At 38.6% G+C, this 26,160-nt stretch overlaps 1 protein-coding gene and 1 long non-coding RNA gene across 6 annotated transcripts in view; one reads left to right on the top strand and one right to left on the bottom strand.

Annotated features, from left to right (window-relative positions):
* adamts3 (ADAM metallopeptidase with thrombospondin type 1 motif, 3) overlaps window positions 1–26,160 on the bottom strand; it is a 178,006-nt gene that overhangs the window by 46,108 nt on the left and 105,738 nt on the right. For all 5 annotated transcript variants that reach the window (XM_077231555.1, XM_077231554.1, XM_077231557.1 and 2 more), the window contains 3 exons: window positions 25,321–25,496; window positions 16,680–16,813; window positions 8,820–8,943 (listed from right to left, as the gene is read on the bottom strand). In XM_077231555.1, coding sequence (XP_077087670.1) covers window positions 8,820–8,943; window positions 16,680–16,813; window positions 25,321–25,496 — 434 coding nt within the window. The remainder of the gene's footprint in view (window positions 1–8,819; window positions 8,944–16,679; window positions 16,814–25,320; window positions 25,497–26,160) is intronic.
* The window catches only part of LOC143739237 (uncharacterized), a 109,808-nt gene that overhangs the window by 54,454 nt on the left and 29,194 nt on the right, over window positions 1–26,160 (top strand). The window lies entirely within an intron of this gene.

Genomic DNA, 26,160 nt, shown 5'->3' with positions numbered 1-26,160 from the left:
GGTGTCATATAATTGCTTGCCAACGTTTTTGTGTTTCCAAAGCTGGCAAACCCAAGTTAAAATGGTCAAATGTAAAATGTCTCATCTGCTCAGGAATATCAGCAAAGGATGTATTTGTCCACAAAATGCTGTTAAAATGGAACCAACGTCACTCAGGAATTACGCTGATTATGTAGAACAAAAGTTTTACACCTTAAGAGGATGATTTAAACAGATCGATTTTCTGAATAATTTCAGTGCTTCAAGTATTTGAAAAGTATGACCTTCACGTTTCCGCTTCTAAAATATTTAATACATTTGCCCCATGGGCATTCATTATAATTGCATTACTTAAAACAGGTTTCTCTTAGGGTTTTCTAAAAGCAGTGAGATTTGTTTTCATTGAAGTTACTTTCTGTGGTAGTCGACAGCATTATTCAGATGCAGTTGATAGATTTTAATTTATATCATCTTCGGAACATTCCTTTAAATCTACAAGCTACAGTCAATGCAGGGGACAGCAGTACAGCAGGAAAGAGAAGTGTAGGATTAGACAATATAAGATACTTGCAGGTTGTGTTTTCCAAAACAGGAATTTCTTTTTGGGATCTCTTGCTTAACTTTTTTCCTGTTAAAAAAAGTAATCAATTGCAAATAAAACAAGATGGAGTTAGATGGAGAGAGGTCAAAAATGCTGATTTAGTTCATGCAGGCAATGTGTTAAAATTAGTAATGATAATAATTAAGTACATACAGAATTTGTGATATAGAGTGTCACAAATTGTGTACAATCACCCATATTTTATGAAAACATCATGCTGTAAACATCATGCAAGTTCTGGATAGAGACAGAATAAAACATGAATTCATTGTCACAAGTAAATACAGCACCTGTGACACCATGCTAAGTCAAGGAATTGCACAATCTGCATTCATAATGAAAACTGAGGCACATCTGAAAGAAATCATGCCAGAAACATCGTATCATTGCCACATGCCACGTCTTTCAGATGCAGCAAAGGCAACATGAATATTCATGAATCCATTTTCTTAGACACATTTGTCCTGCCATCTGGGCAAGGACTGTGCTTAATTATGCATTAGCATGAGTGTTTTATCGTCATTGTATAGACCTTTATGCCAAATGCCAGAATGAAGCTTGAAAGGATCTGTTGCGATTGTATGTGTCTATGTACAGTAATAGTAAAATTAGGCAGCTCCCAAAATTACTGGAACGAAACATTGTGGCAGACCCACACGGTGCTTACCAAAGCCTGTTTCCGAAGAAGATTTATACTTATCCTAAGAATGTGATTTGCATATTTAGGCTAAAATTAATTTAAATTAAGCAATCATCACGTCATTTTTGATTCAGAGCAGCCACAGCTCTGAATTACTGTACATAGCAAAGTCCCACACACTGTTTTCAAATTAGCTAATGTATATGCAGGGCTTGACAGCCCTTCCCTGTCATTTTAAATATGTCAGCCCCTTGCCCTTTGTGCATTTGAGTTCCTCTCTAATCACATAATACACCATGAAGTTAAACGAATAGGATTAATAGAGGAAAATAGGTATTTAAATAAATTCTCCATTTGGTTATTTTCTTATGTGCTATTAATTCAACTACATGTACAGCATCAGCTAATTTGAAAATGAAAATATAAGGATAAAATAACAGAAAGAATCTTAGGATATAAAAAACAATATAATAATAAAAGCCACCAGTGGCCCAAAAAACTGTTTTTTTTTTTAATAACTGGAGAGATGTTTCATATCCTCATTAACTGCTTAGTGAATGGACAGGCCACTATACAATTATTACTTTCAGCCAAGGCATCATTATCAACATGCATGGAGGTTGTTTGAACAAGCAATAACATGATATGATAAGCATTGTGACAATATTGTGACAGGCTTTTCACACAGTCAGTTCCATGCAGGTGTAAAGAAACAGCTTCAGTAGTATGAGAACTGTGCTGTAGGGATGTGCATTAAAGCTATTACATATCTGCAGGCAGAGATACACAACTGTTCCAAACTTTGGGGTCGGTAAGCTTAAAAAAAAAAAGTATCTTATGCTCATCACGGCTGCATTTATTTGATCAAAAAATACAGTAAAAAACAATAATATTGAGAAATATTATTACAATTTAAAATAATGGTTATTTAATATATTTTAAAATGTAATTTATTTATGTGAAGCCAAAGCTAAATTTTTAGCAGCCATTACTCCAATCTTCAGTGACACATACTCCTTCAGACATGATTCTGAATTTACTCTTTTGTGACAAATATACATTTATTTACTGTCATTTTTTTTAAATTAATTGATCACATCCCTAATAAATGAAAGCATCCATTTCTTTAAAAAAGATAAATCATATTCACCCCCAAACTTTTGAATGCGAGTACCTGTATCAGTTGCAATGACAAAAATCTCTGTTACTGAGATGCAGATGTGGGCAGTCCTTAAACCAGAAGTGGAAACATACAAATACGCCTATTTTTAGATGTGAATCTATTCCATTTATATTTTCCACACAGCAAATAAATATTTTTATTACAATATTTGCATATTATAAAATCTTGAAAATGGTAGGATAGACGACATATCAAAGTGAGTATCACAAGGTTGCCTGTAGGTTTTATTTGGTCATCTAAATGCAAAGTCAACTTATGACTCTTTGGACCCTTGCTGGGAAGGAAATTTCAAGGCTGGACTCTGGTACTTTAACTGAATACCCTTGCAATACAGTTACTAGCCATACCCTTGCAATACAGTTACTAGCCATAATGACAATATGCCAAAAACATAATATAATTAAAACTATCGCAGTGGGGAAATCTATTTATAAATTAGTTCTGGTGTGAGCTTCAAGCTCCCACTAGGCTGCACAACTGGAAAACACCATTAAAAAGTAAAGTGATAGTTGCTTAAGGAAACCAATTAGATGACAACCATTCTTTGTTCCCTGTTGTTGGCTAAATGATAATGACACCCCTTCCCCCAAAACTGATGGCTTTTCTGTGATGGACTGCTCAAATAAAAGCTTCCTCTGCCTCTGTCCATCTATTGTGATTTCCTGGGTACAAAATGTTCTGCTTTTTAATATGTTGTTCAATTCATATTGAATCCACTGCCAATGGTACATGGCTCTATCTGTCACGTAATGTCAATGATAGAAATTGGCTAATCGCCAATTAGTTTGATTGGGTGAATGAATTAATAATGAAAACCAGCTGATCTGAAAGGACTGAGACTTGCAACAAAACCAGGATCCTCTCCTGTCTGTCTTGGGAAAATTATATACAGTTTGTATGCAAAGTAAACAGTTGAGTGGGAGTGGTAATGTAAGTCCTGAGGGAAGCTATGAGAGTTCATATAATTTCAATAAATGTTGTAAATATTGTTTATCTGTGTTTACAGGTGACAGCCCAGTGGTCCTGAATGTTAATGTTGTTGCCTTGCTATTTGACATGTATTTACGGTCTAATTTATGTTGCATTTGTTCCTGTTTTATATCATTCACCTTCCCCTTTTTATTCACATGAGTTTGATGTTGTTTTAGATATACAGTACCCGTCTGGGATTGCTGTGGGGTGTGTGTGTGTGTGTGTGTGTGTGTGTGTGTGTGTGTGTGTGTGTGTGTGTGTGTGTGTGTGTGTGTGTGTGTGTGTGTGTGTGTGTGTGTGTGTGTGTGTGTGTGTGTGTGTGATTTACTGCACATCCATCTAATGAAAAACTACATTTCATATCATGTGTCTAATATTGATTTAAAGCAGATAGTTATCCCCTGATACCAATGAACATAATGAAAACTCAGACAGCACACACTGAGAACATATCTACGCCTAGTAGTAACATCCACCTGTCGATCTGATCAACAGTGGTCAGAAGAGACAGATCAATGTTTACACTTGGTGGTAATGTCTTAAATCTGTCTCACTTGTGATGGAGAAGAGTCTCTAATAATAATAATGAGTCTACATATGTCACTTACTATATTATTGTGTTATTATTGTGTTAAAGCAAAAATCCAAAATATATACATTTTAATATAATCTCAAGTTTTGACAAGTTAGTAAGTAGAGTCAGTTCACTAGTGTAATAGCGTAAGCTTCTTTTGTTGTACATTACACGCATCACACACATGACCAGCGTCGGCCAATAGTGAGCCTACGTGTGACGTAACACTACACTATCACACTACGTTAACTGACTAGAGGCCCACAGAGAAGGAAATGAATAGTTGAAATAAAGTCGTTATTTTTGTTTGTTTTTGCGCACAAAAAGTATTCTTGTCGCTTGATAAACTTACGATTGAGCCACTGTAGTCACTTGGACTATTTTAACAATGTCTTTAATAACTTTTCGGAGCTGGCAAGTGTCAATCCCTTAGAAGCCTATGGAGGAGTGATCCAGCTCTCAGATTTAATCAAAAATATCTTAATTCATGTTCCGAAGATGAACGAAGGTCTTACGTGGTTGGAACAAGATGAGGGTGAGTAAATACTGACCGAATTTTCATTTTTGGGTGAACTATCCCTTTAAGTCAAAGTGCGTTACCAGTGTTAGTTTATGACCGGCAAACTTAGCTGAATATTGGACTTCTGGCAGATAGACAAACACACCAATCATTGTCGGGTTCTTGCGGGATTCCTCCACCACTGTTGGCGTCTGTGCCGCCCTACCTTCATCGGTGAAAGTGTTTGCCGCCAGGAAAGAAACGACGAAAGCGCAGAGGGAAGAGAGGTGGCTTCGCGGTTAAGCTCAAACCTGCCCTTGGAAGTAACAGGAGGAGATATGTTCATCAAGACCTGGATTACAAGTGGGGACATGAGTCCTTTCTCTGAGCTCATACCACAGGACTGTAAGTTTTTTAATACCCCTCGTTCATCGGGTCGAGGAGGAGGACTGATTTCTATATTTAAAGAAAGTTTAATAGCAGATTAATAGCAACGGAAGAATGCGGATCATTTGAACAACAACTGTTGATACTAGACATTGGTAGTCCAGTTGCCATTGCTATAATTTATAGGCCTCCAAAAGCACAGAACGACTTTATTAATGAATTTGGGGACTTTTTAGGAGGTTTGTTTACAAAATTTTATAGATTCATTTTAGGTGATTTTAATATACATGTCTGCTGCCTAGAAAATGTGATGACAAAGAAATTGATTGATTCTTTTGATCTAACCCAACTAGTTAATAAATAGAGCTGTAGGGGGAGCTCGTTGAGATGAACATGCGACAACAAAAGTGAAAATCAGCGAAGAAATGGCTAGAGTTGCCTAATTCCCCTTTAATAAGGTTTGTAACTTTACAGCGACATCTAATGATGAGTGGCCTAAAATCTAAACTTTTAACCACAAAAAAAAATTACTAGATGAGTGTAAAAACTATTCGTGCAGTGAATATCATAACATCAGTCTACAAGAGATCAGCAAAACATCATTATTGCACGTTAAGAAAACATTCCTGGATAACCAATAGGGAACGTTCTTGGGAACGTTCCCAGAACGTAAAATTGTTAGCTAGGACGTTTCGAGCCATAATCAACAACTTATCCAGTAACAAGCGCTGCATTAGAGCAGGCTAGTAGGATATCTTAATTCACAACCCGTAAAACAAGGCTACATGTAGGCTACTGAAATGTAGTAATAAAAATGTAGTAATTTAGAGCCTTCCTTTTGTTGAACCCTGGTTAAAATCCATGTCAAACAACCGACGAGAAAGCAAATCCATTACAATGTGGAACTACTATAAGTGCTTTAGGCACCCTAATCTATTTATACATGTGAAGCCATTTTTACCATAGTGAATCTATTAGGGTTAATATTGCTTACATTTTAAGGATTATCATAACATTGTGCTATAAAATAGAAGTTAAGGTATTTTGCCTTGGTATGACCGACTGTCATTTTGTGGGCAATGCTAAGGCAAAATACAGTAACTTACGAAAAAGGGTCAAAGGTCAAATTTGAGTTCAGTTTTTTTTTTTTTTTTGTAGATAGGTTAATACACCTATACACTCACCAAAAGGTTTTTAGGAACACCTGTTCAATTTCTCATTAATGCAATTATCTAATCAACCAATCACATGTCAGTTGCACACCCCAATGCATTTAGGGGTGTGGTCCTGGTCAAGACAATCTCCTGAACTCCAAACTGAATGTCAGAATGGGAAAGAAAGGTGATTTAAGCAATTTTGAGCGTGGCATGATTGTTGGTGCCAGACGGGCCCGTCTTAGTATTTCACAATCTGTTCAGTTACTGGGATTTTCACGCACAACCTTTTCTAGGGTATACAAAGAATGGTGTGAAAAGGGAAAAACATCCAGTATGTGGCAGTCCTGTGGGCGGAAATGCCTTGTTGATGCTAGAGGTCAGAGGATAATGGGCCGACTGATTCAAGCTGATAGAAGAGCAACTTTGACGGAAATAACCACTCGTTACAACCGAGGTATGCAGCAAAGCTTTTGTGAAGCCACAACACACACAACCTTGAGGCGGATGGGCTACAACAGCAGAAGACCCCACCGGGTGCCACTCATCTCCACTACAAATAGGAAAAAGAGGCTACAATTTGCAAGAGCTCACCAAAATTGGCCAGTTGAAGACTGGAAAAATGTTGCCTGGTCTGATGAGTCTCGATTTCTGTTGAGACATTCAGATGGTAGAGTCAGAATTTGGCGTAAACAGAATGAGAACATGGATCCATCATCCCTTGTTACCACTGTGCAGGCTGGTGGTGTAATGGTGTGGGGGATGTTTTCTTGGGACACTTTAGGCCCCTTGGTGCCAATTGGGCATCATTTAAATGCCACGGCCTACCTGAGCATTGTTTCTGACCATGTCCATCCCTTTATGGCCACCATGTACCCATCCTCTGATGGCTACTTCCAGCAGGATAATGCACCATATCACAAAGCTCGAATCATTTCAAATTGGTTTCTTGAACATGACAATGAGTTCACTGTACTAAAATAGCCCCACAGTCACCAGATCTCAACCCAATAGAGCATCTTTGGGATGTGGTGGAACGGGAGCTTCGTGCCCTAGATGTGCATCCCACAAATCTCCATCAACTGCAAGATGCTATCCTATCAATATGGGCCAACATTTCTAAAGAATGCTTTCAGCACCTTGTTGAATCAATGCCACATAGAATTAAGTCAGTTCTGAAGGCGAAAGGGGTCAAACACAGTATTAGTATGGTGTTCCTAATAATCCTTTAGGTGAGTGTACATTACAAAATGTGAAAATTACAATATGATACCTATAACTCAATTGTCAGGAAATTAAGATAACTTTAAAGTAATTTTTCTCAGTTTCACACTCTGATGAGTTAAGGTCTTTTGCCTTAGTAGGGCAGTACTGTACTTTAAAGTTTTGAACTGTTGTACAATGTTCACAGAATACAGTGACTTGGTCTCAAGTGAGTTAGATGTTTATTGAGAATAGTGTGAATACAGGACACACTTGTATTCTTTATAAAAATGTATTTATATTATAAAAATATTTATTTTTTCTTCTGAAAATCAGATGACATATTTTGCACACAGGTAAAGGTGCCCAATATCAGTCATTTCTGAAAATAAATTAAATAAATTAAATAAATAAAAAAGTGTTTTGGAAAATAGCTCTATTTGATTATCATAAAAATGTGTTTTCTATACAGAGATATCGGTAAATATTGGTATCAGCCATAACAGCAATATTAATATTGGTTATCGGTATCGGCCACAATTTTCACATCGGTGCATCACTACTATAAACTCATGAAGTTTACTTAAATAGGGTTTTTATAATAAATAAAAATTATATTAACAAATAATAAATTAAAATACATATACATCATGATGCACGCAAAAACAGCAGATGACCTTCTGTAAAGCCCACATCTACAAGACACACACTCCCACCTCTGTAATAAACACGGACATGTTAGTCCTGTCCGAATCAGTACATGAAATCACAGACGTCGAGTGATAAATTTTTTAACTCGAACATCATTTAGAAAACTAGTCCTGTCTATATAGGGCTATATTCAGACATTTAATTTCATAACCATAACATTCAGTTTGGCAATGAATATATGTTGTAACTGAAGTAGGAAATTAATTTAGTCTAGCTTTAGGACTGAACAAAAGCAAAGTTATGACATCAGCTGTTCAATTTACTAAGGTTCTTTAGCTACAGTTGAAGAACAATGACAAAGTTCTCCAGATGTAAGCAAGACCTCTAATTTGTCTGATAAAGAATGAATGTACTTACATTGAGTGGGTCTAATGGACGTTTGAGCATGGTCATTTATGTATATGTGCAAAGAACAAGGAAAGTACAGATTCCCTTTACTTTTGAATGCGTTCAAATTTCTCAAACAGCTTGTTCATTCTATGGTGTCAGAGGAAGAGTGTCAAGAGTAAAAATGTGAATACAGAATAAGAATTCCAGCTTGTGACACTGTGAAATGTGACAGACCAAAATAAAAAAATGGGGACAAGTAGGGGTTGTGAGAGCCACATGCAAATGAGACAACCCAGAGTGAAAAAAGTATTTTGTGTCATACTACACTCTCAAAATTCACTGAATGAACTACAGCAGACTCAGATAGAGGAAGACCTTCAGTTTGTGTCCCTCTATGACAAGTCAAGTCAAGTGAACTCCTAAAGTGTCCTCAAACTAGAGGACTGGAAATTTAAACTAAATTTAAACTAAAAATTAAACTAAATAAAACAAACTTAATGACAGGGCTGAAGTCCAGAATAAAGGACTGCCCGATTTAAGTTAAATATTGTAAGTCAATTACCAAGGAAATAGGAAAGTATCTTACCAGCTTTCTTGGGCACACGGGTGAAGGTTCCTTTTACAGTTCGGCAGTGGGAGTTGTCACCCCCACACACACCACACTTATCCTCCACCTTGTTGGAGCCAATTTCCCTGTCACAGCCCACTTTCTGAAGGAGAGGGAGAGAGATATGGGGAGATATGCGAGACACACGAAGAAAAAGGCAAGATGTGCTTTCAGAAACACTTTCAAGCTTTCATCTTTGGATATATCTACATCTATTATCATGAAACTATAGACGTAATGCGCCAGAGAAACTAGCACGTAGCCATCATTATAACATTTGTCTGAACTTCCATTCTTACCTCTGTATAACACTTGGTCCTTTTCAGAAGTTTGAGCGTGGTTTGCATGATTTTGGCTCGTATGTGACCACTCAAAATGATCTCAGACCCCTTAAAAGCAAACCGAACAGAGACCATCTCAGGAGGTGGTCTGAGTACGGATTGCTTTCGGTACGATTTGCTAAAAATGTCAGAAATTCTGCCCTCAATGTGCGTGTACAAAACTAAATTCTCTTTAGCGTCTTATTGCATTTAAAGTGTCAAAAAACACTCAAGGTTCACATAAACAGTTGGTTTTGTTTTAAGTGAATGTAAACATCTCGGAAAAAAATCGCATGTAGTATTGCAACAAACATTTGTGCAAAATAATAAATTACTTTTACTATTACAAAATAACAATAATAATAATAACAATAATAATAATAATAATAATCTTTACAGACAAATATCTTGGTTAGTGAGGCACATACAATGTAAGTGAAAGGGATTCAATTTTGAAGTAGAGATGAAACGTATATGAAAATTTCATAACACGATTATGGTGACAAAAATTAATCACACTTATCAATATTATCACGGTTTTGATCAAATGAGATGAAAATGTTCCACAATAACTGGTAAACGCAATGAAAACCTTTCAACAGGTTTTGCATTTGAAAATCAACAAACAACAAATCAAATTAGCTGCTCTATTAACAAAAAAGCCTGTTGAATTGCACTACTTGAAAAAATAGGCCTTATAGGCAAGCATAAACCCTGCTTGCAATTTAATGTTTTTTTATTTTAGGGCTTGCATTTTGATGTTCTGAAATTCAACATTCTGCTAGGAAACCCTAGTAGCCTACTGCATGTACATCCGCATCGGGAGAATAACATTATAATCTCGTTCAAGGCAGAGAAAGATGCATGTAGGAACACAGGAAAAGTAACCGTGAAGACACTGAATTTCACATAAAACAGACCACAAATACACTTACGTTGTTGTAAATTAGTTTGAATGAATGAATGGCTTGCTCTAACTGTTGCTCGCTCTTCGTCAACAACATGCACTTTCACCCCCTGCTGGTGAGGTCGACTAACAGCAGATGGAGATTATGCTCGGTAATCTACTGCTTTTCCTGCAGTTCCTGGATGTCAACGTTGAATTTACTGTCGAATTTGAACCACTGAATTTGTGGTAGCGAATTTGCAAAGCGAAATAAAATGGCCCGAAAACTGCCTGTTAAATATTATAGGTTGCATTTTTAATCAGTTTTAATATTTTGGAAGTGAAATTTGAAAGGTGAATATGGATTATTGAAATTTTACTAATGAAAATGTGTTTGAAATGTTTTGAATTTAAATATTCACAGCTTAAATATTCAACCATGCTAAATTTCAGCCCATAAAAATGCAAGCCCTAAAAATACAATGCATTAAAATACAAGCATGGTTAATGCAATGCATTTTTTTTTTCAATTAGAACAATTCAACAGGCTTTTTTGTTTCAAAAACATTTGGCCTTATTTTACTTCCATACACTATGCACTTTTTAAGCAAGATTCTGTTCTGCGGCATTTCCTTGCTTTTAAAGGGATAGTTCACTTCAAAATGAAAATTCTGTCATCATTTACTAACCCTCAAGTTGTTTCAAATCTGGATGAATTATTTTCTTCTGCTGAACACGAGGGAAGATATTTTGAAGAATGTCAGTAACCAGACAGTTGATGAACACCATTGAATTCTACTATGGAAGTTAATGGGGTCCATCAACTGTTTGGTTACACATGCTCATCAAAATATCTTCTTTTGTGCTCAGCAAAATAAATAAATCCATACAGGTTTGAATCAATTTAAGGGTGAGTAAATGACAGAATTATAATTTTGAAGTGAATTATTCCTTTAATGACCCTTGTCAATAGCAAAGCATTATAACAGTGCACATCCATGTCTCTTGTATGACCGCGGACACACTCTCTCTATTCATTCTAATGCAACTTGCCATCGGCGATTGTTTTGTACGCAGTAAAAAAACGGATTTATAAATGGGTAAGATTTTAAAACATTAATCTCATTCAATATTTGATATCCCCATAATTATTTCTGTAGCAAAAAAAAAAAAAAAAAGAAACGGTAAAATAAGTGTACAATTATCCCTTAATTGTCACCCTTAGTAGTCTTGTTTGAATTAGTTCGTTCCTCTTAACTCAAAGCCACTTGCTGCAAACTTTTCTTCACGGACGCTTTGCGTTAATTAATAGTGAGAGAAAATATTTCAACTCAAAACAATATTTTGTGTCCAATTTCCAGAAATTGTTTTGGTTTTGAGTTCAAGGTTAACTTGCCTTGCATTTGCTATACTACAGTGGGTGGTGATCACTATTTAAAGTGTTTCCTCATTTTGCATTAAGTTTCCCTGAGGACTTTTGTAAAAGCCAAAATATGACCACACCTCAGATTTGGTCCTCTTAGAGGGCTGAAAATCTCCCAAACGCTGTCACTGCCTTCCGCCATGTCTTCTCATACAAAAAACAACGTTGCATGTGCGTCAGACTGCTGCTGGCTGGTCATGATTAACTGGACAGTTTTCAAAATCGCGACTATCAAACATGGTTTTAATGATAATTCAATTTTAAACGATAATAATAACCATCAGGACATTTTATCGTAGTTTATCATGAAACCGGTAATCGTTTACTTCACTATTTTGAAGCCCATAGGGTCAGCAATCAAACACTGAACTGGACTAGATCCAAAAAGCAACAGTATACAAAGAGGTCTGAGACCAAATTCCTACTTAAGTGTAACAAAAAAGGATCGGAGTCCTCTTTCAGGGACATGGACAGTGTGAACGTAAAGAGAACTGGGTCCTTTTTCACTTGGCTCACCTCTTGGTACACTTAAAGGAGTCTGAGTTTGGTTCTTTTAAAGAGGACTCAAGTGTGAAAACACCCTATGACATAGTTGCCGAAGAGTATATTTGCTAGCGAAGTGTATTTATTTGTAGAGTTAACAAAAGTTATCATGGGCTTTGTAATGTTTGAAGTAGGGCTGGAACGACATACAGTAATCGATTACGTTGATTGCGTAAATTAGTCAATTTTTGTGAAATGCGTCGATTCGTCGCACTATTTATATTCCCCAATGATGCCGGCTACCGTGTATGGAGCTTTCGATGGTTTTGAAGTATTTCTAATGTTGCTATTTTGGCCACAGAAGCAGAATCCTTAAAAACAAGGAATGTGTTTTTCTTTTGAAAGTAAAACTGACATTGACAAATATGAGACACTACAGCCGTTTGTTGAACAATACACAAAAGGTGCTAGATATCTGCAAATAAATCCTAAAGCCTCTGTACACTAGCTGTCACACTATCAATCACTTGCTCCTAATAGCTAAGCACTATTCATTGTCCATCTACAAAAATCTATTTACTTCTATCAACATCATCTGAAGAGATTCATTCTTCAAACAACATTCATTGTGAAGTGGCACTCATCCTATACACACTGCATTGTGAGCCTTCCTTGATCAGCGACATATCACAGAGTCAACTCTCAAATTTACAGCAAAAAAAACAGGATTGCACAGTGACAGATTTGTCTTAAAATTAAAATTATCATATGTGAAGAATTATTTTACCTATTCAGAAGTGTGCAATAATTTTATAACTGGCCTCACTCACATGTCTGTGAGTACAGTGAGTCAGATGTCTACTTTAATATCAGACTAGGTAAAGTCCATCTACACTGCATGCTGGTGTTGTGCGGGACAATTACGATTAAGGCAATCAATTAAAGGGCAATATACCATTGACATTGACACTGGCATTGAGATCTTAATACATTTAAAAAAGAAATAAGTAAAAGCTTGGGGTATTCTTTTTTATCAACACGTGTTTTTTTATCAACACGTTTTATGACAAGTTTCATAAAAAAAAGCAACATTAAAGGTGCAATATGTAAGAATGCCTAGTTTTCGAAATAGGCACTGCAGTAAAATTAAAAATACCGGAGATTGTCGTTTCTCCCGCCACCTGCTCCTCATTCTGGATGGTGCTCACACGGGTTGCCAGTTTGAGCACACACAACACAACAAACGCACATTTCAAAATTAAATTAACTGGCTGTAGAATTGTTTTTCAGAGAAAAAAGTATGTGAACTTAGTATGTTTCCTCAATATATGCAAACATATTTTGGTATTTTTATGCTTTAGTAGAGAGAAAAAGTTACATACAGAACCTTTAAGTAAAACGCTGAGAAAATCGCATTTTTGTCAAAGACTACTGGTACAGGTTGTTTTTAGTTTTTGTGTCATGTTTCATGTCTTGTCATGTGATTCCCTGGCCCTTGTGTGATCCTGCCATGTGTTCTGTGTTGTCATTGGTTCATTGTTTCATTGTGCACAGGTGTGTCCTGTTCAGTCATTAGACTTGTGTATTTAAGCTCTCATGTTTGCCATGTGTCCTTGTCAAGTATTGTTTCCCTGTAAACACTGTTGGTAGGGTCCATGTCCATGACCAGATTTCATGCCATGCCTTTGTTTTATGTTTGATCTTGCTTTTGAAGAGTATTAATAAACTGAACTTGGGTTCTACAACTTGCCTCCAGTGGATCGCCTGTTACAACTACATCCAGATAAGATTCAAAACGATAATCAAAGCATAGATAGTGATGGCCAAATGAAGCGTTTCAAAGCATTATTGCTTTCTGATACAATTGTGTCGAAAATGGTTCATTACTCGAAGCTTCATTCAGATAGAAATTGCAGCACCATCTCCTGGTGAAGTAAATGTAATGCAACAAATCTGACAACCATAAAATGCAAGTAGGCTTATATGTTAACGCCCCGTTTATTACGTGTTTACTGAGGCGATCAAAGCTGAAACAGTGTTAGTGCTGTGAAACTCATTTATGTAGGTGAATTTTACAGATACTGATGAATTTCATGTGTTCACCTTGATAATAAAACATTAAGCATGATGTGTGTGTGTGTGTGTGTGTGTGTGTAATTATTTCTTCAGACAAGGACAGAAGATCAGACCAGCTTAAAAAAAGTTGGAAACCATGACAGAAATTCTAATGGTTTCTATTAAAATACCAATAGGAACCATTGGCTTTTACCATTTAAACCACTACAGAATTATTTTTTGTAGTGTGCTTGGGGCATATTCTATTAGGATTTAATGCCCCCACCAATAGAACCCAACACATATCAGTTGAGACCCAAAGAGACCACAATAATTCCCATTACAACCAATAAAATTCCCATGAAAACCATTAAATCCAATAGAATTTCTGTAATGGTTTCTGTATATATATTTTTTTAGCAGGGCATTATCATGTGTTAAAGCTTTATCTTGTTTCACGAGTTCAGACGTACATGAAATCTAAAGTTGTATTTATGCGTATTTGGCTTGCTGTCCGGGGGAATTTTGTCCGAACCCAGAGTACTCCCCCCTATACTGGGGTAGACCCAGCCTAGTGTGAGGTGATGGGGTGGTGGAGGGATACTGAGACACTTGTCGTGAGACAGGAGGTGAGGAAAAGCTTTGTTTATACCGGCTTCTGCTTGAGCTGATTGACTGATTACCTGAACATGCTCCTCCCTGAACTTTGTTACATAAAACTTAATTTAGCTGAGGGAAGCAGAACTCTATAACTTGTTAACTGGTGGGACTGATATTTTTGTATGTTGAAAAGGATGTGCTTGTGTAACTGGTTGTACTTGTATAATGTAGCAGAGGGGTTTTTGAAATTTCTGTCTTTGATGCATGTTTTTATGTAACAATGTTCATATGTTCTCTAATTAATAATAAAAAATAAAATAAAAACATTTGGCAGAGGGTGTGCTTTGGGTACATCATGCAGAAGGCTTAGACAAAGTGTTCATTAAATGGTATGGTTTTTATTCAGAAATATTATTTTCTCCAGTCTTTGGTTAAAGGCGATTTCTTTTTTTTCTTTTTTTTTGTATAATAACGCCAATCCAAACACCGACTACTACAACCCACGGTGTTGCCATGGTTTGGCTTCACTTTTATAAGAAATACAGCCGCCAGGTTTCAAACCGGTCAACACTGGATTGGGCTGTCAAAGCAGTCAGCCAGATGGTTCACTACAGGAGTGAACCAGTGTGTTTGCTTCAGACGTCATTTTCACGTGACTAGTTACGTAATGATACAAGCTCCGAAGCAGTGGTTCATTGCAAGGACCGTTCGAGTTTGAAGCAAGCTTCGGAGCGTCGGTGTCAGACGTAACATCACTAAGCATAGATGCCACCCACAAAACTAGCACAGTCCTGTAGCTCCTTATGGGTCAACATTTTATTTGGTAATGTTACAGCTTTGATCTATATGCTGTGTGATGTTTAATGTTTTGAATTATTTTACATGGGTGTAAGCAATGCTTCCATCATTTGTTTCTGCTTATTTTTCACCTGTGTTTTCACCTGAAGATCCAGTCCTCTTTCAGAAGATGTGTATTAGCGCCCCTACAGTATAACATTGAAAACATGGATTCATGTTTTCACTGTTCCGAGAAAATTCCATCACTGGTGGGAAAGTGTTGTGTCATAAATTATGGAAAATTCTGTCAATGGTGGGGAAAGAGTTAAAGAAAATAATACTGATTTTGAAAGTGAGCCTCAGCCTAAGATAGCATGATCATTAAATGCACAAGGACTGTTCACAGCCAAGCTGACGTAAATTAAACTGGCAGGAGCTGTAGAAAATCTGCTGGTTCATTCTTGGCTGGCTGCTACACAACCTCTGCGAGTCAGAGTGCAAAGGATTTTATAGTTTTTCTTGATTGCTTAAACACTATAACCAGGCTGTTGAACTAAAATTTCAAAACCAAAACGCCATTTATCAAAAAGCACACCCATTTCCCTAAACTATAAACACTATTCTATATAACACTATGTTACAACACATACCTGTACTGTAGCTGTTGCAATAAAAAAGTTGTAATAACTGTAATAAAAACTGTAAAAAAAAAAAGAAATGCCTCACAGAGTTTTCTAAAAGCTTCCATTTTGTAAAAAGGATGTGTTACAGTCATCAGTACTTCTATTTTTCTAGGACACACAGACGATGAAATGGAAGAAGCCTGCCAAATATTTCAGTTGATTAGTGCCAGCGGTGAACAGGCATTTTACCCCTGCTGCCTGGCTAGGACCAATATAGCCTGTGATTTTGACAAGATTCTCTGGCCTGACCCAGACTAAAGACAGGATGCTGTGGCAGAATACATTTTTTGTGTGTGCTGTACTGTGTAGTACATGAATGTTGAACCACAAGGAACATGGCTGAATTATCAAAAGTTTGTGAAGTTCATGACATGAAATATTTCAAAGAAATTCCCTGCTGTTTGAAGTAGATGATTGTTGAGGCAGTTTTGTGATCTAATTACAGTGTTACACACCCTTATATTATTGAAATCTTACTGAGAAAAACAATAATAATATTAATTTTAATTTGTACTAATTAAGTTTTAGAACACTAGCACCGGTTCTAATATCTGCAAAAGTAAGTATGCAACCGTGAAATAAGTTAATGCATAATGCAATTCAATTACTTACCACACACTCTCCACGCACACAGATGCTGTACGGGTCTTTGTAAGAGCACTTTGTCCCATCATGCATCAGCTGCTTCATGTAAGCCACTTCACCTGTTTCTTTCGACTGACAATAAAGGTGACACCTTTTGTTGGCTGACAATATAGAAAAACATAAGGAAATATTTAATAAGAAACACCACAAATTACATTACATTACATACATTGTTGTCTGCTATAGGTCTATTAACATAAAATTGAGTTATGAGAAAACAATAATATTCAACCAGTAAAACTGGTATGTAATCATGCATAAAGAAAATTGTAATGTAATATTCAAGCGAAATTAAAATAAATGTGTTCTTACAGGTGTTGATCTACACAAGATTTGAACCGATTAATTATTCAAGTGCATAAAAAATGAATTGTACTAATGTGAAAAGTTACCACAGGTCTGACATGTGACAACCTACTGAACTTATATAAAATAACATTAGAATAACCCCCTAAAACATTTAACTTATGCAAATTAGGTTTCACATTGAAAGCTTCTAATTGGTACCATCCAAGTCAACAGAAAAAGAGCACAGAAGTTTACTTTACAAAGGGATAGTTTATCCAAAAATGATTTTTTTTTAATTATCTACTCTAATGACAAACACCTACAGTGATGTGAATAAGTTAGGACTTTGCAATTAAAATAGACCCATATCATCACCCTTCACCATACATAGAGATTGGCATGGGGTACTTTCCATACTTTCCATCATCTTTCAATGCAAATCAAACCAGTTATTAGGCTAACTGAAATAAAACCATGCCATTCTCTAGGTATGGTGAAGGGTGTGTGATGATGTGGGGATATTTTAATTCCAAAGGCCAAGGGAACTTTATCAGGATACATATTATCCTGGATCCATGAAATAGCTGGCCTTTAAAAATAAAAAATCTGCCTGACTATGGGAATTTAACATAGGGGTGTCCTGAGTTATGCACCCTGTGTTTTAAGGAAGAACATTTATTTATTTATGATACATTATTCATTCACAAAGAAAATTGGTGTCCTTAAAGGTTGGATTTTTCCTAATTTTTTTAATTAGGGCATTAAGATCAATTTCCAAAAGACGATTTTTTATTCCTCTTTTCAGGCAACTTTAGCATGGGTGTCCTAACTTATTCACATCACTGCATGTCTTGTTGTAGTAATTGGCGTGGAAAGACCGCTTAAAGCCACTGAGGAACGGTGGCTGGAGGGAGAGAGACCCAATGAGGACTCGTGGGTGCACTGAACGCTCTGGTGAGCTCAGAGAGATTGTGTTTATTTTGAGATTGAGTTTATGCGTAGTGCAGTGTGCTTTATGTTGAATCTGTGCCAAAATCAATAAAAAACCCACAATCCTCAGTAACGCCGACCCTGACTTCTTCCTTACTTCCTACGAACATTATCTCACTGGTGACGAAACCCGGGAGGAAAGAAGAGTGCCGCCACCGTTATGCAAAATACGTCAGCCTTCAGCAGGAGGACCGCGAGCTGGACCGGGAGGTTCAAGGGGAAACCAGCGGCCTCTGCACCTGCACAACCCTCGCACATGCCTCTCATGAAGATGGGGGACCAGGATGACACGGAGGTGTTCCTGGACCTCTTTGAGAGGACTGCTGAGGCCTGTGGGGCGGAATAAGAACATGCACAAGAACACTGGCCGGTGCGCCTCTTTCCCCTGCTGACGGGGGAGGCGCAGATGGTGACCCAGCAGCTACCGGTCCAGAATCTCCTGGTCTACCAAGACCTGAAAAAATCCATCCTCCAGCAGGTCGGCCTCACCCCTGAACAACACCGCCAGCTGTTCAGATCACTAGAACTGGGTGAAAGTGGCCGGCCCTTTGTGATGGCTCAGCAGCTCTGAGATGCAGCAAATGGCTGGTGGTTGAGGGAAGCGACGTGTACCAGATCATCAACCAGGTGGTACTGGAACAGTTCATCGCCCGACTGTCAAAGATGGCGCAGTGGGTCCAGTGCCACCATCCAACGATGCTGGACTCGGCCATCCAACTGGCGGAGGACCAGATGGTGGTGTGCCCCTGGGTCGGCGAACCCCTTACTTCTATCTCTAAAGAGAGAGAGTTGGATGACCCTCTCCCTCTCTCTCGACCTCTATATCTCGCACTGTCCCGTTTCCCAGGACCTGCGCAAGCCTCCCACTGAGAGCTCCAACTCGATGGAGGAGTGCAGGAGGTGGCGAGTCGTCAGCTGGTCAGGGACCAGCCCCGTTCCTCCGCTCTCTCCGCGTCAATACCGTGACACACTTCCTGGGGAAGTCTGGACCGGCCTGTTGGTGTTGCGGGGACCCGGGGCATTTTATTGACAGGTGTCCGGTGATGAAGGTGGGGACCCTAATCCGGGTCCCGGCCACAATGCAGGCTGCCCTCAATTAGGCTGGGTTGTACAAAATACCTGTGAGTATGAAGGGGGGTACTTATCGGTGGATTCACAATGTAACCATTCCTCCATTCATCAAAGCTTGATTCAACCTGAGTCATTGGATAACAACAGTATGGTTCCAGTAAGGTGTTTGCACAGGGATGTGGTAAAATATCCCTTAATGCCTGTCCCTATTCAATTTAGGGGGAACAATCATAGTGTAGAGGTTGTGGTTAGTCCACACCTCAGACATCAGCTAATTCCGACGAATTGGCCAGTATTTAGTCACTTATTGGGGTTTATCTGTGCAGATGTCTCTTGGGAGAACAGAGGGTGGAGAAAGGGGGCGGTAACAGAGCTAAGGGAAGCTGAACTGGGACCACTGGGACCAGAGGAATGGAGCGCTGTTGAAAGGCTAATCCTCACAAAGCGCGATGATTTCCCCCTGGAACAGTCCCAGGATGAATCGCTGAAAAATGAACAAGTCATTTGAACAAGTCAATCGACAGTCAATTGACCGTCAGCTTCTCCAACCTACGCGACCACTCTCTTATCCTTATTTTGCTATTTTAAAGGATAAGTTGTACCGAGAGACCCAAGAAGCTCAGACAATGCAAGATACAACTCCGTTGTTAGTTCCGAAGACCTGTAGGGAAATACTTATCCAGGGTCCAGGTTTGTACTGTACCAGTTCTTTGCCAATTCTTTTCCAATACTGGTACTGGAAGTAAGACTCTGATACTGGAAAAGTAAGACAGATGAGAATAGGACATTTCAGTAAGGAGCAGCATGTTGCTCAGAGACTGGGGGCACCATACCCTTTAAAGAAGGAGAGTAGCTGCGAAGGAGTGCACTTCTGTTACAAGCATCGCCAACGCCTACGCTGTTGACGTAGTAATCACAGTGCAGTGCTTCCGGGTTCTACGGTAGAACGCCGGCTCACGATTGGCTGGCGCTGTTCAAGTGAGCACCACAACAAATGTGTCAATAATGATACGCCGTTCTGACGTAGAACCGAAACGCGATGCACTGTGTTTACTACAACAACAGCGTAGGAGTCTGACAAAGACGAGAAGAAAGTTGTTATTTTAGTTTTGTTTTTGTGCACAAAAAGTATTCTCATTGCGTCATAATATTAAGGTTAAACCACTGTAGCCACGGACTATTTTACTGATGTCCTTGCAACTTTCAAGGCCCAGAAGGTAGTAATGATATTGCTGCCTATGAGAGGGACAGAAACCTCTCAGATTTTATCAAAAATATATTAATTAATGTTCCAAAGATGAACCAAGGTCTTACAGGTTTGGAACATCATGAGGGTGAGTAATTAACCCTCAACCCTCGAGGGTAAGTAATTCACGGTGCCCAGCGAACCGATTCCTTGGAACCGTTAGCATGCTTGCTTAACGATTCCTCTTATCGGTTCCGCTCGTTGCAAATGTGTCATGACATCACACACGCGCTACGTTGTTTTGGTAATATTTCACGCAAAAAGACGACAATACGGTCACTTGCAAAACTTGTAAAAATTTCAATTTCGTCAAAGGGAACTACCTCCAATATGCAGAAACATTTGGCCACACAGCATGCAATTTATTTGACGCGAGTGTGAGTAATTAAAAATGCTCCAACTACTTTAAAAGCCTACATCTGGGCACATTTCAGCTTTTATGAACAACCTGGTAAGCACGACCTGGAGAAGAGACAGTGCGTGTGGGCTCATGTCACGCACAGATAGAATATGCAGGAGGTAATACCACTAACTTGAAATACCACGTTAGCCGTGTTCACTCGAGCTGTTATAACGCCTGCAGAGTCTGACTGCTTTAAGCATGAGCTCCAATATCACCCGGATCCGCAGCCAAAAACAAATCATCCACCTGCCCTAATGTTATCTGATTTAGGTATCCGCACCCGATGGTCAAATTACAAGTATTCTGTGTTGTTACGCGTGATTATAAATGGATGATCGTCTTCAACAACGGACTCGTTGACGGATGCGCGCGTCTCAGGGTAACATTATACACTGATGAATGAGCGCTGCTTTTAAATGAACATTTCTTTAAAACAAAATTGATTTGACAGAATTTCATTTTCTTAATGGCATAAACAGACTTTAGTCCCATGCATGGGCGGCGCTAGGGAGGGGCTAGCAGGTGCTTCAGCACCCCGAAGAAAGACCAAAGCACCCCGATAGCAACCCCAAACATAATGTCTGGAATCAATTATATTCAAGCTGTATTCTATGGAAGCCGCATGGTGAAGAAAAAAGAAAACTTATCTTGTTATTTCGAGATATCAAGTCGTTATTTCAATATAATATCTCCTTATTTCGACATAATAACAGGGGTTTTCCTGCATTGAATTTTGCCAAATCAAATTTTTGATCGGTGAGTGATGTAGAATAGAATGACTACTGCTCTTGACAGGGCGCAAACGAGCAGAGAGAGAGAGAGAGAGAGAGAGAGAGAGAGAGAGCACCGGCCGCGCGCGCTCTTCAAACAACATGAGGGCTGTGTTGCTCTCTCTCCCTCGCGCATATTAATCAAAATCAATTGACACGGTCGGAAGCCCGCAGTTTCACGTGGAGCATTTGGAGATTTTATTTTCTCCTGAATTACTGCGGTGTGTGAATTGTGCTAAAAAAACACGTTGCCCTATCTTCTCTAAAAAGCGTTCCGCCCATTCAGCTGACATAAACCACATTTCACTAAACGAAAAAACCTATCCAGTGATTAAAAGTTTTCTGTATTGACGCAAATCTTGTGCCATGGCCTAAACTGCCGAGATAATCACACAAGCGTGCCGTATGGACAGCGCCGCCGCTCCCACCACGCGCTGTGCGTAGGGCACCAAGTGCTGAGGGGGGCACCAAAATAGCCTAATGAAAAATCAATCATCATATCATAGTCATAAGTATTATAGTGCCGATATTATTTCATTATAGAAATATTATTAGGCACTTTTTAGGGATGTATATAACAAGACAGGCGGAACAAGAGTATTTAATTGCTCTAGAAAGTAACGATGGTGCCGCCGCCGCCTCAGTGTTCCGTTGGATTGCGCGTTAAAAAGTTAAAGTTAAACCGGCAAAAATAAACGTTTTTTTTTTTCCCGGGGGCGGGGGGCACCATAAAGGAATTATGCTTAGGGCACCAAAATGTCTAGCAGCGGTACTGCGTATGGACGTCCACTATGACACGTCCGATACGCAAACGACTCATTTTAACCTTAATGAATAGTTAAAACAACTGACCTGTCCAACACTGAACTCACGAGACCTCTGAATCGGTGTATAAAAAAATTGGTAACTTAATTAGATTAGTTAACATTTACTATTAATAAACTGCTCTTCTACAGCATTATTAATGTTAATTTCAATATTTAGAGAGTCTGTAGGCCCACTATCGTGCCATTAAATAAGCGCATTTAGTTTCATTTTTGTTAAAATATTATAATGTTTTTTTTACATCTATGCTAATTATGGAAATTGAACAGCATGAGTAAGATTCGCAATATATCGGAAGATAGCCTATGATGGGTCAGACATGATTTTAACCACTAAATTAAGTTTTGTTTTGTAGAAACCCTTTCTTTAAAGTGAATTTCGTTTTGTATAAATTGTATCTTAATTTTAATCAATTTTTCATCAACTAATTGCCTGGATATAATAAATAAGCACATATAGCAGACAATATGATCATGATATGGAGGCGCCGGTGCTCATTTAAATAATTGTGTGTGTGTAGCCTAATATATATATATATATTTATATATATATATATATATATATATATATATATATATATATATATAAAATTGCGCAGCTCCCCGTCAATGATCTAGCACCCCCTCAGCACCTGAGTTAAAAATTATCTGGCGCCGCCCCTGGTCCCATGAAGCTTTAACTGCAATGTCACTGTTTCTGTCACTGCGACTTCCCGAACAGGCGAACACACACACACACGCGTGCGCACGCACACATCACTTTTGAAGTAAAATTGAAAATTGTAATGCATCGAGATATCGAATTGAACTGAATCGATGACATGATAATTTGTACACATTTGTACTTATTCCCTCACCCAATGAGAAACAATAAGGAATCGAATCAATAAGCAATATCGATAATGGAATCGGAATCGTTAAATTCTTATCAATTCCCATCCCTACCCTTATAGCCATAAGCAACAAGCACGTTGCCGATATTACCGAAAAGTGTTTTAGCCGATTGAGCATGTTGAATCAGTGTTTAGCTTAGCATACCAGTGCACGAGAATAAAAAAGCAAGTGATTCAGCAAGAGAGAATACACATAAGGATTCTTCTGAGAATTCTTCTGCTCCCCTGCTGTGAACTAGAGTTGAGAGATGGAGATTCCCACTTCTAATAACCTCTTCGCTTCAAAACATGTCAAAATAATGAAGTAATGTCGGTGGCAACATCAAGTTCAGACTTAAGCAACACTGATAACAGCTGGATGGCTTAATGCAACAGGTGTGATGCTGATACCTAGATATCTTTAAGGCACACATATGTAAGAATTTTGCATTAAAATATCCAAAAATCACTAGAACCAAGTTATATATGTTGTTGAGGTGTACTCAAATGTTTCCAACAATGTTTAAATCAAGAGAAATCCACCATTTAACCAATGAAGTGGTCCATTTCATTGCTTCGCCTGTCAAAGCTGCATATCCTCGTTATCCTTGGATGTCGATTTTACTTCTGAAGAATCCAAGAAAAACAGTGTGCTTCCTCATTCATGAATATGATTTCTGTTCCATCAGCTGGTTAGATGACGACCCCCATTATTCCACACTCCTTCATGGGATTATCAAGCTACAAAGTTGTTATTATTTGAATAAGAGATCTCCTCGGCGAAACGTACCTACTGTGCATTTAAGCAACAAGTATGTTACTGATACACTAAATAAGCATGTTGCTGACTTATACACAGCATGTTGGCAATAATAATCAGATAAGCATAAAGAAACAAGCATGTTGCCAATAACAACCAGATAAGCCTTAAACAACAGCTTTAACCCTTGTGCTATATTTTTTATTAAACTCCAGAGTGGGTTTGTTGCAGAATTAGGAACATTTACAACCACATTTACAATTATTACAACCATGCTTATACAAAGCTGTATTGCACTCCTGCTCGTGTAATATTGCATATGTATGCCGTATTGTGATACAGCAACATTGCAGTCTTAAAAAAAAAACGTATCTCACCTGTCCCTAAATTTTTTACTGTGTCCCTAAAAATATTTTGAACAAAAAGCACTGCTGAAAAAAAGGTAAGCATAGATGTTGTATGGGCCAAATCCCTCAAATGCAGCATCTATTATGTGTTTTTAAACTGGAATGGCTGTCAGTGACATTTCTCACAGCTTTAGTTTTGAACAATGTGGTCCTTTCATTTTGCCATATTGGTCCCCGGCCATAGTGGCCAGGCCCGGCTCTCACGGAAAGGCCACTGGTCTCCCGAACTGCAGTCTCTGCCCTGGCCACCCGAACGGCAGTCTCCTCCCTGGCCGCCTGCTCCGCCCTGGTCTCCCGAGCTGCAGTCCACACCCTGGTGTCTGCATACCCTGCTCACCCTCTGGATGAAGACTCCAGGACACCCCCTCCCTCCCTGGTGGGACAATCTACTGCGCGAGGACATGCCTACCGGGAGGGAGGAGTACTGTACTATATACAGTACCACATATATACAGAGTATTCCCGAACACTATATTCTTCAGTTACTCACCTGCTTCCATCATTGCGATTACATACTTCTGCAAATAAACCTGTTTAACACTTTACCTGTGTGAATCCTTCTGTTTTATGACACTTGTGCTGCCGCAGTCTTGTTCATTTGCCATTTTGTTTGTGTAGCTCTATGGCAAACGCTGAGCCCGTTCAGAACTACGGGAGTGTCGGCGGATGTTAAAGAGAAAACCGATTTTCATTCAAACAAGTCGACGTAAACTACACATTCGAGTTAATCGATAAAATCGATTTATCGCCCAGCCCTATCGCACACACTAAGGAAAGTGGGTAAAGTTGTGGATCATCTTGTACTGGTTGGTTTGGTTCATGGCTAATATCGCTTTAACACAGACATTTAAAAAATTCCTATGGAAAAATTTCACTGCTCTTGGAATGTCACTCGGCCAATCAACCCAGGACCCGGCACTATTATATAAATATATTTCCTCAAAATACACTGTTTTAAAATCTGTAAAAAAACTCACCGTCTGGGTGTTCGTAGGGAAGCCAGTGGTGTTTAGTGTTCTGGTATTCAAAGTGTGAGTTGCGTTGTTGACATTGCTGTGCTCTGAAGTCCTCAAAGTGTTTGGGGCAATCATCAATGTTACACAGCTGGTACTCATAGTTCACCCCTGGACAGTCCTGACCTCCATTAGATGGACTAACAAACAAAAGATAATAATCAAATAAAGATCAACAAAGTACTTTAAATATACAAGTATGTGGTTTAAAAAGCAGTCAGTAACCAAAGTTAATCTAAAAAAAGTTTAAATTAATCACTTTAATGAAGAAGTCTGGCACAAACAGATAATATAAAACACATCTATCATCCCTTCTTTCACCACAGCCCCTTTCACACAGTGTGTTGATCCCGGAAAATTGCTAGAGTGCCTTCTGTGTGAACGCAAATACCTCCCGGGATTGATGCAGGGATAGGGACCTAGTAACATTGCCAGGATCAGTCCCAGATCGCGCCCTATGTGAACAAAAGCCAGGACCAATGCCGTAAGGGGTGTGTCGTAGTGATGACGCACGTGCCATCCTAGGGGCTTTTTCTACAAACTATGCTACAGCATATGGGGAACGAGGAGTTATCAGCAGAACTGACATCTGACAGGAGTTATCACATCCTGACGTCACGTTTTTACGGGATCTTTAAGGAATGTGTGTGAACGCACTCACAGATTCCGGAAAATCACTGCCAGTGTGAATGAACCAAAATCAAACGATCCCTCCGTGTATTTTCCGGAATCTCTGAGTGAAAGGGACTCAAATAAAATATTTAGATCCAGATTCAGAAAAGCTAAGCAATGTTTGGATCGAAT

Source organism: Siphateles boraxobius, unplaced genomic scaffold (genome assembly GCF_051911475.1).
Source record: "Siphateles boraxobius isolate OS27281-9 unplaced genomic scaffold, OSU_SipBor_1 16, whole genome shotgun sequence".
Lineage (NCBI taxonomy): Eukaryota > Metazoa > Chordata > Actinopteri > Cypriniformes > Leuciscidae > Siphateles > Siphateles boraxobius.
This window is presented reverse-complemented; position numbering and strand designations above follow the sequence as displayed.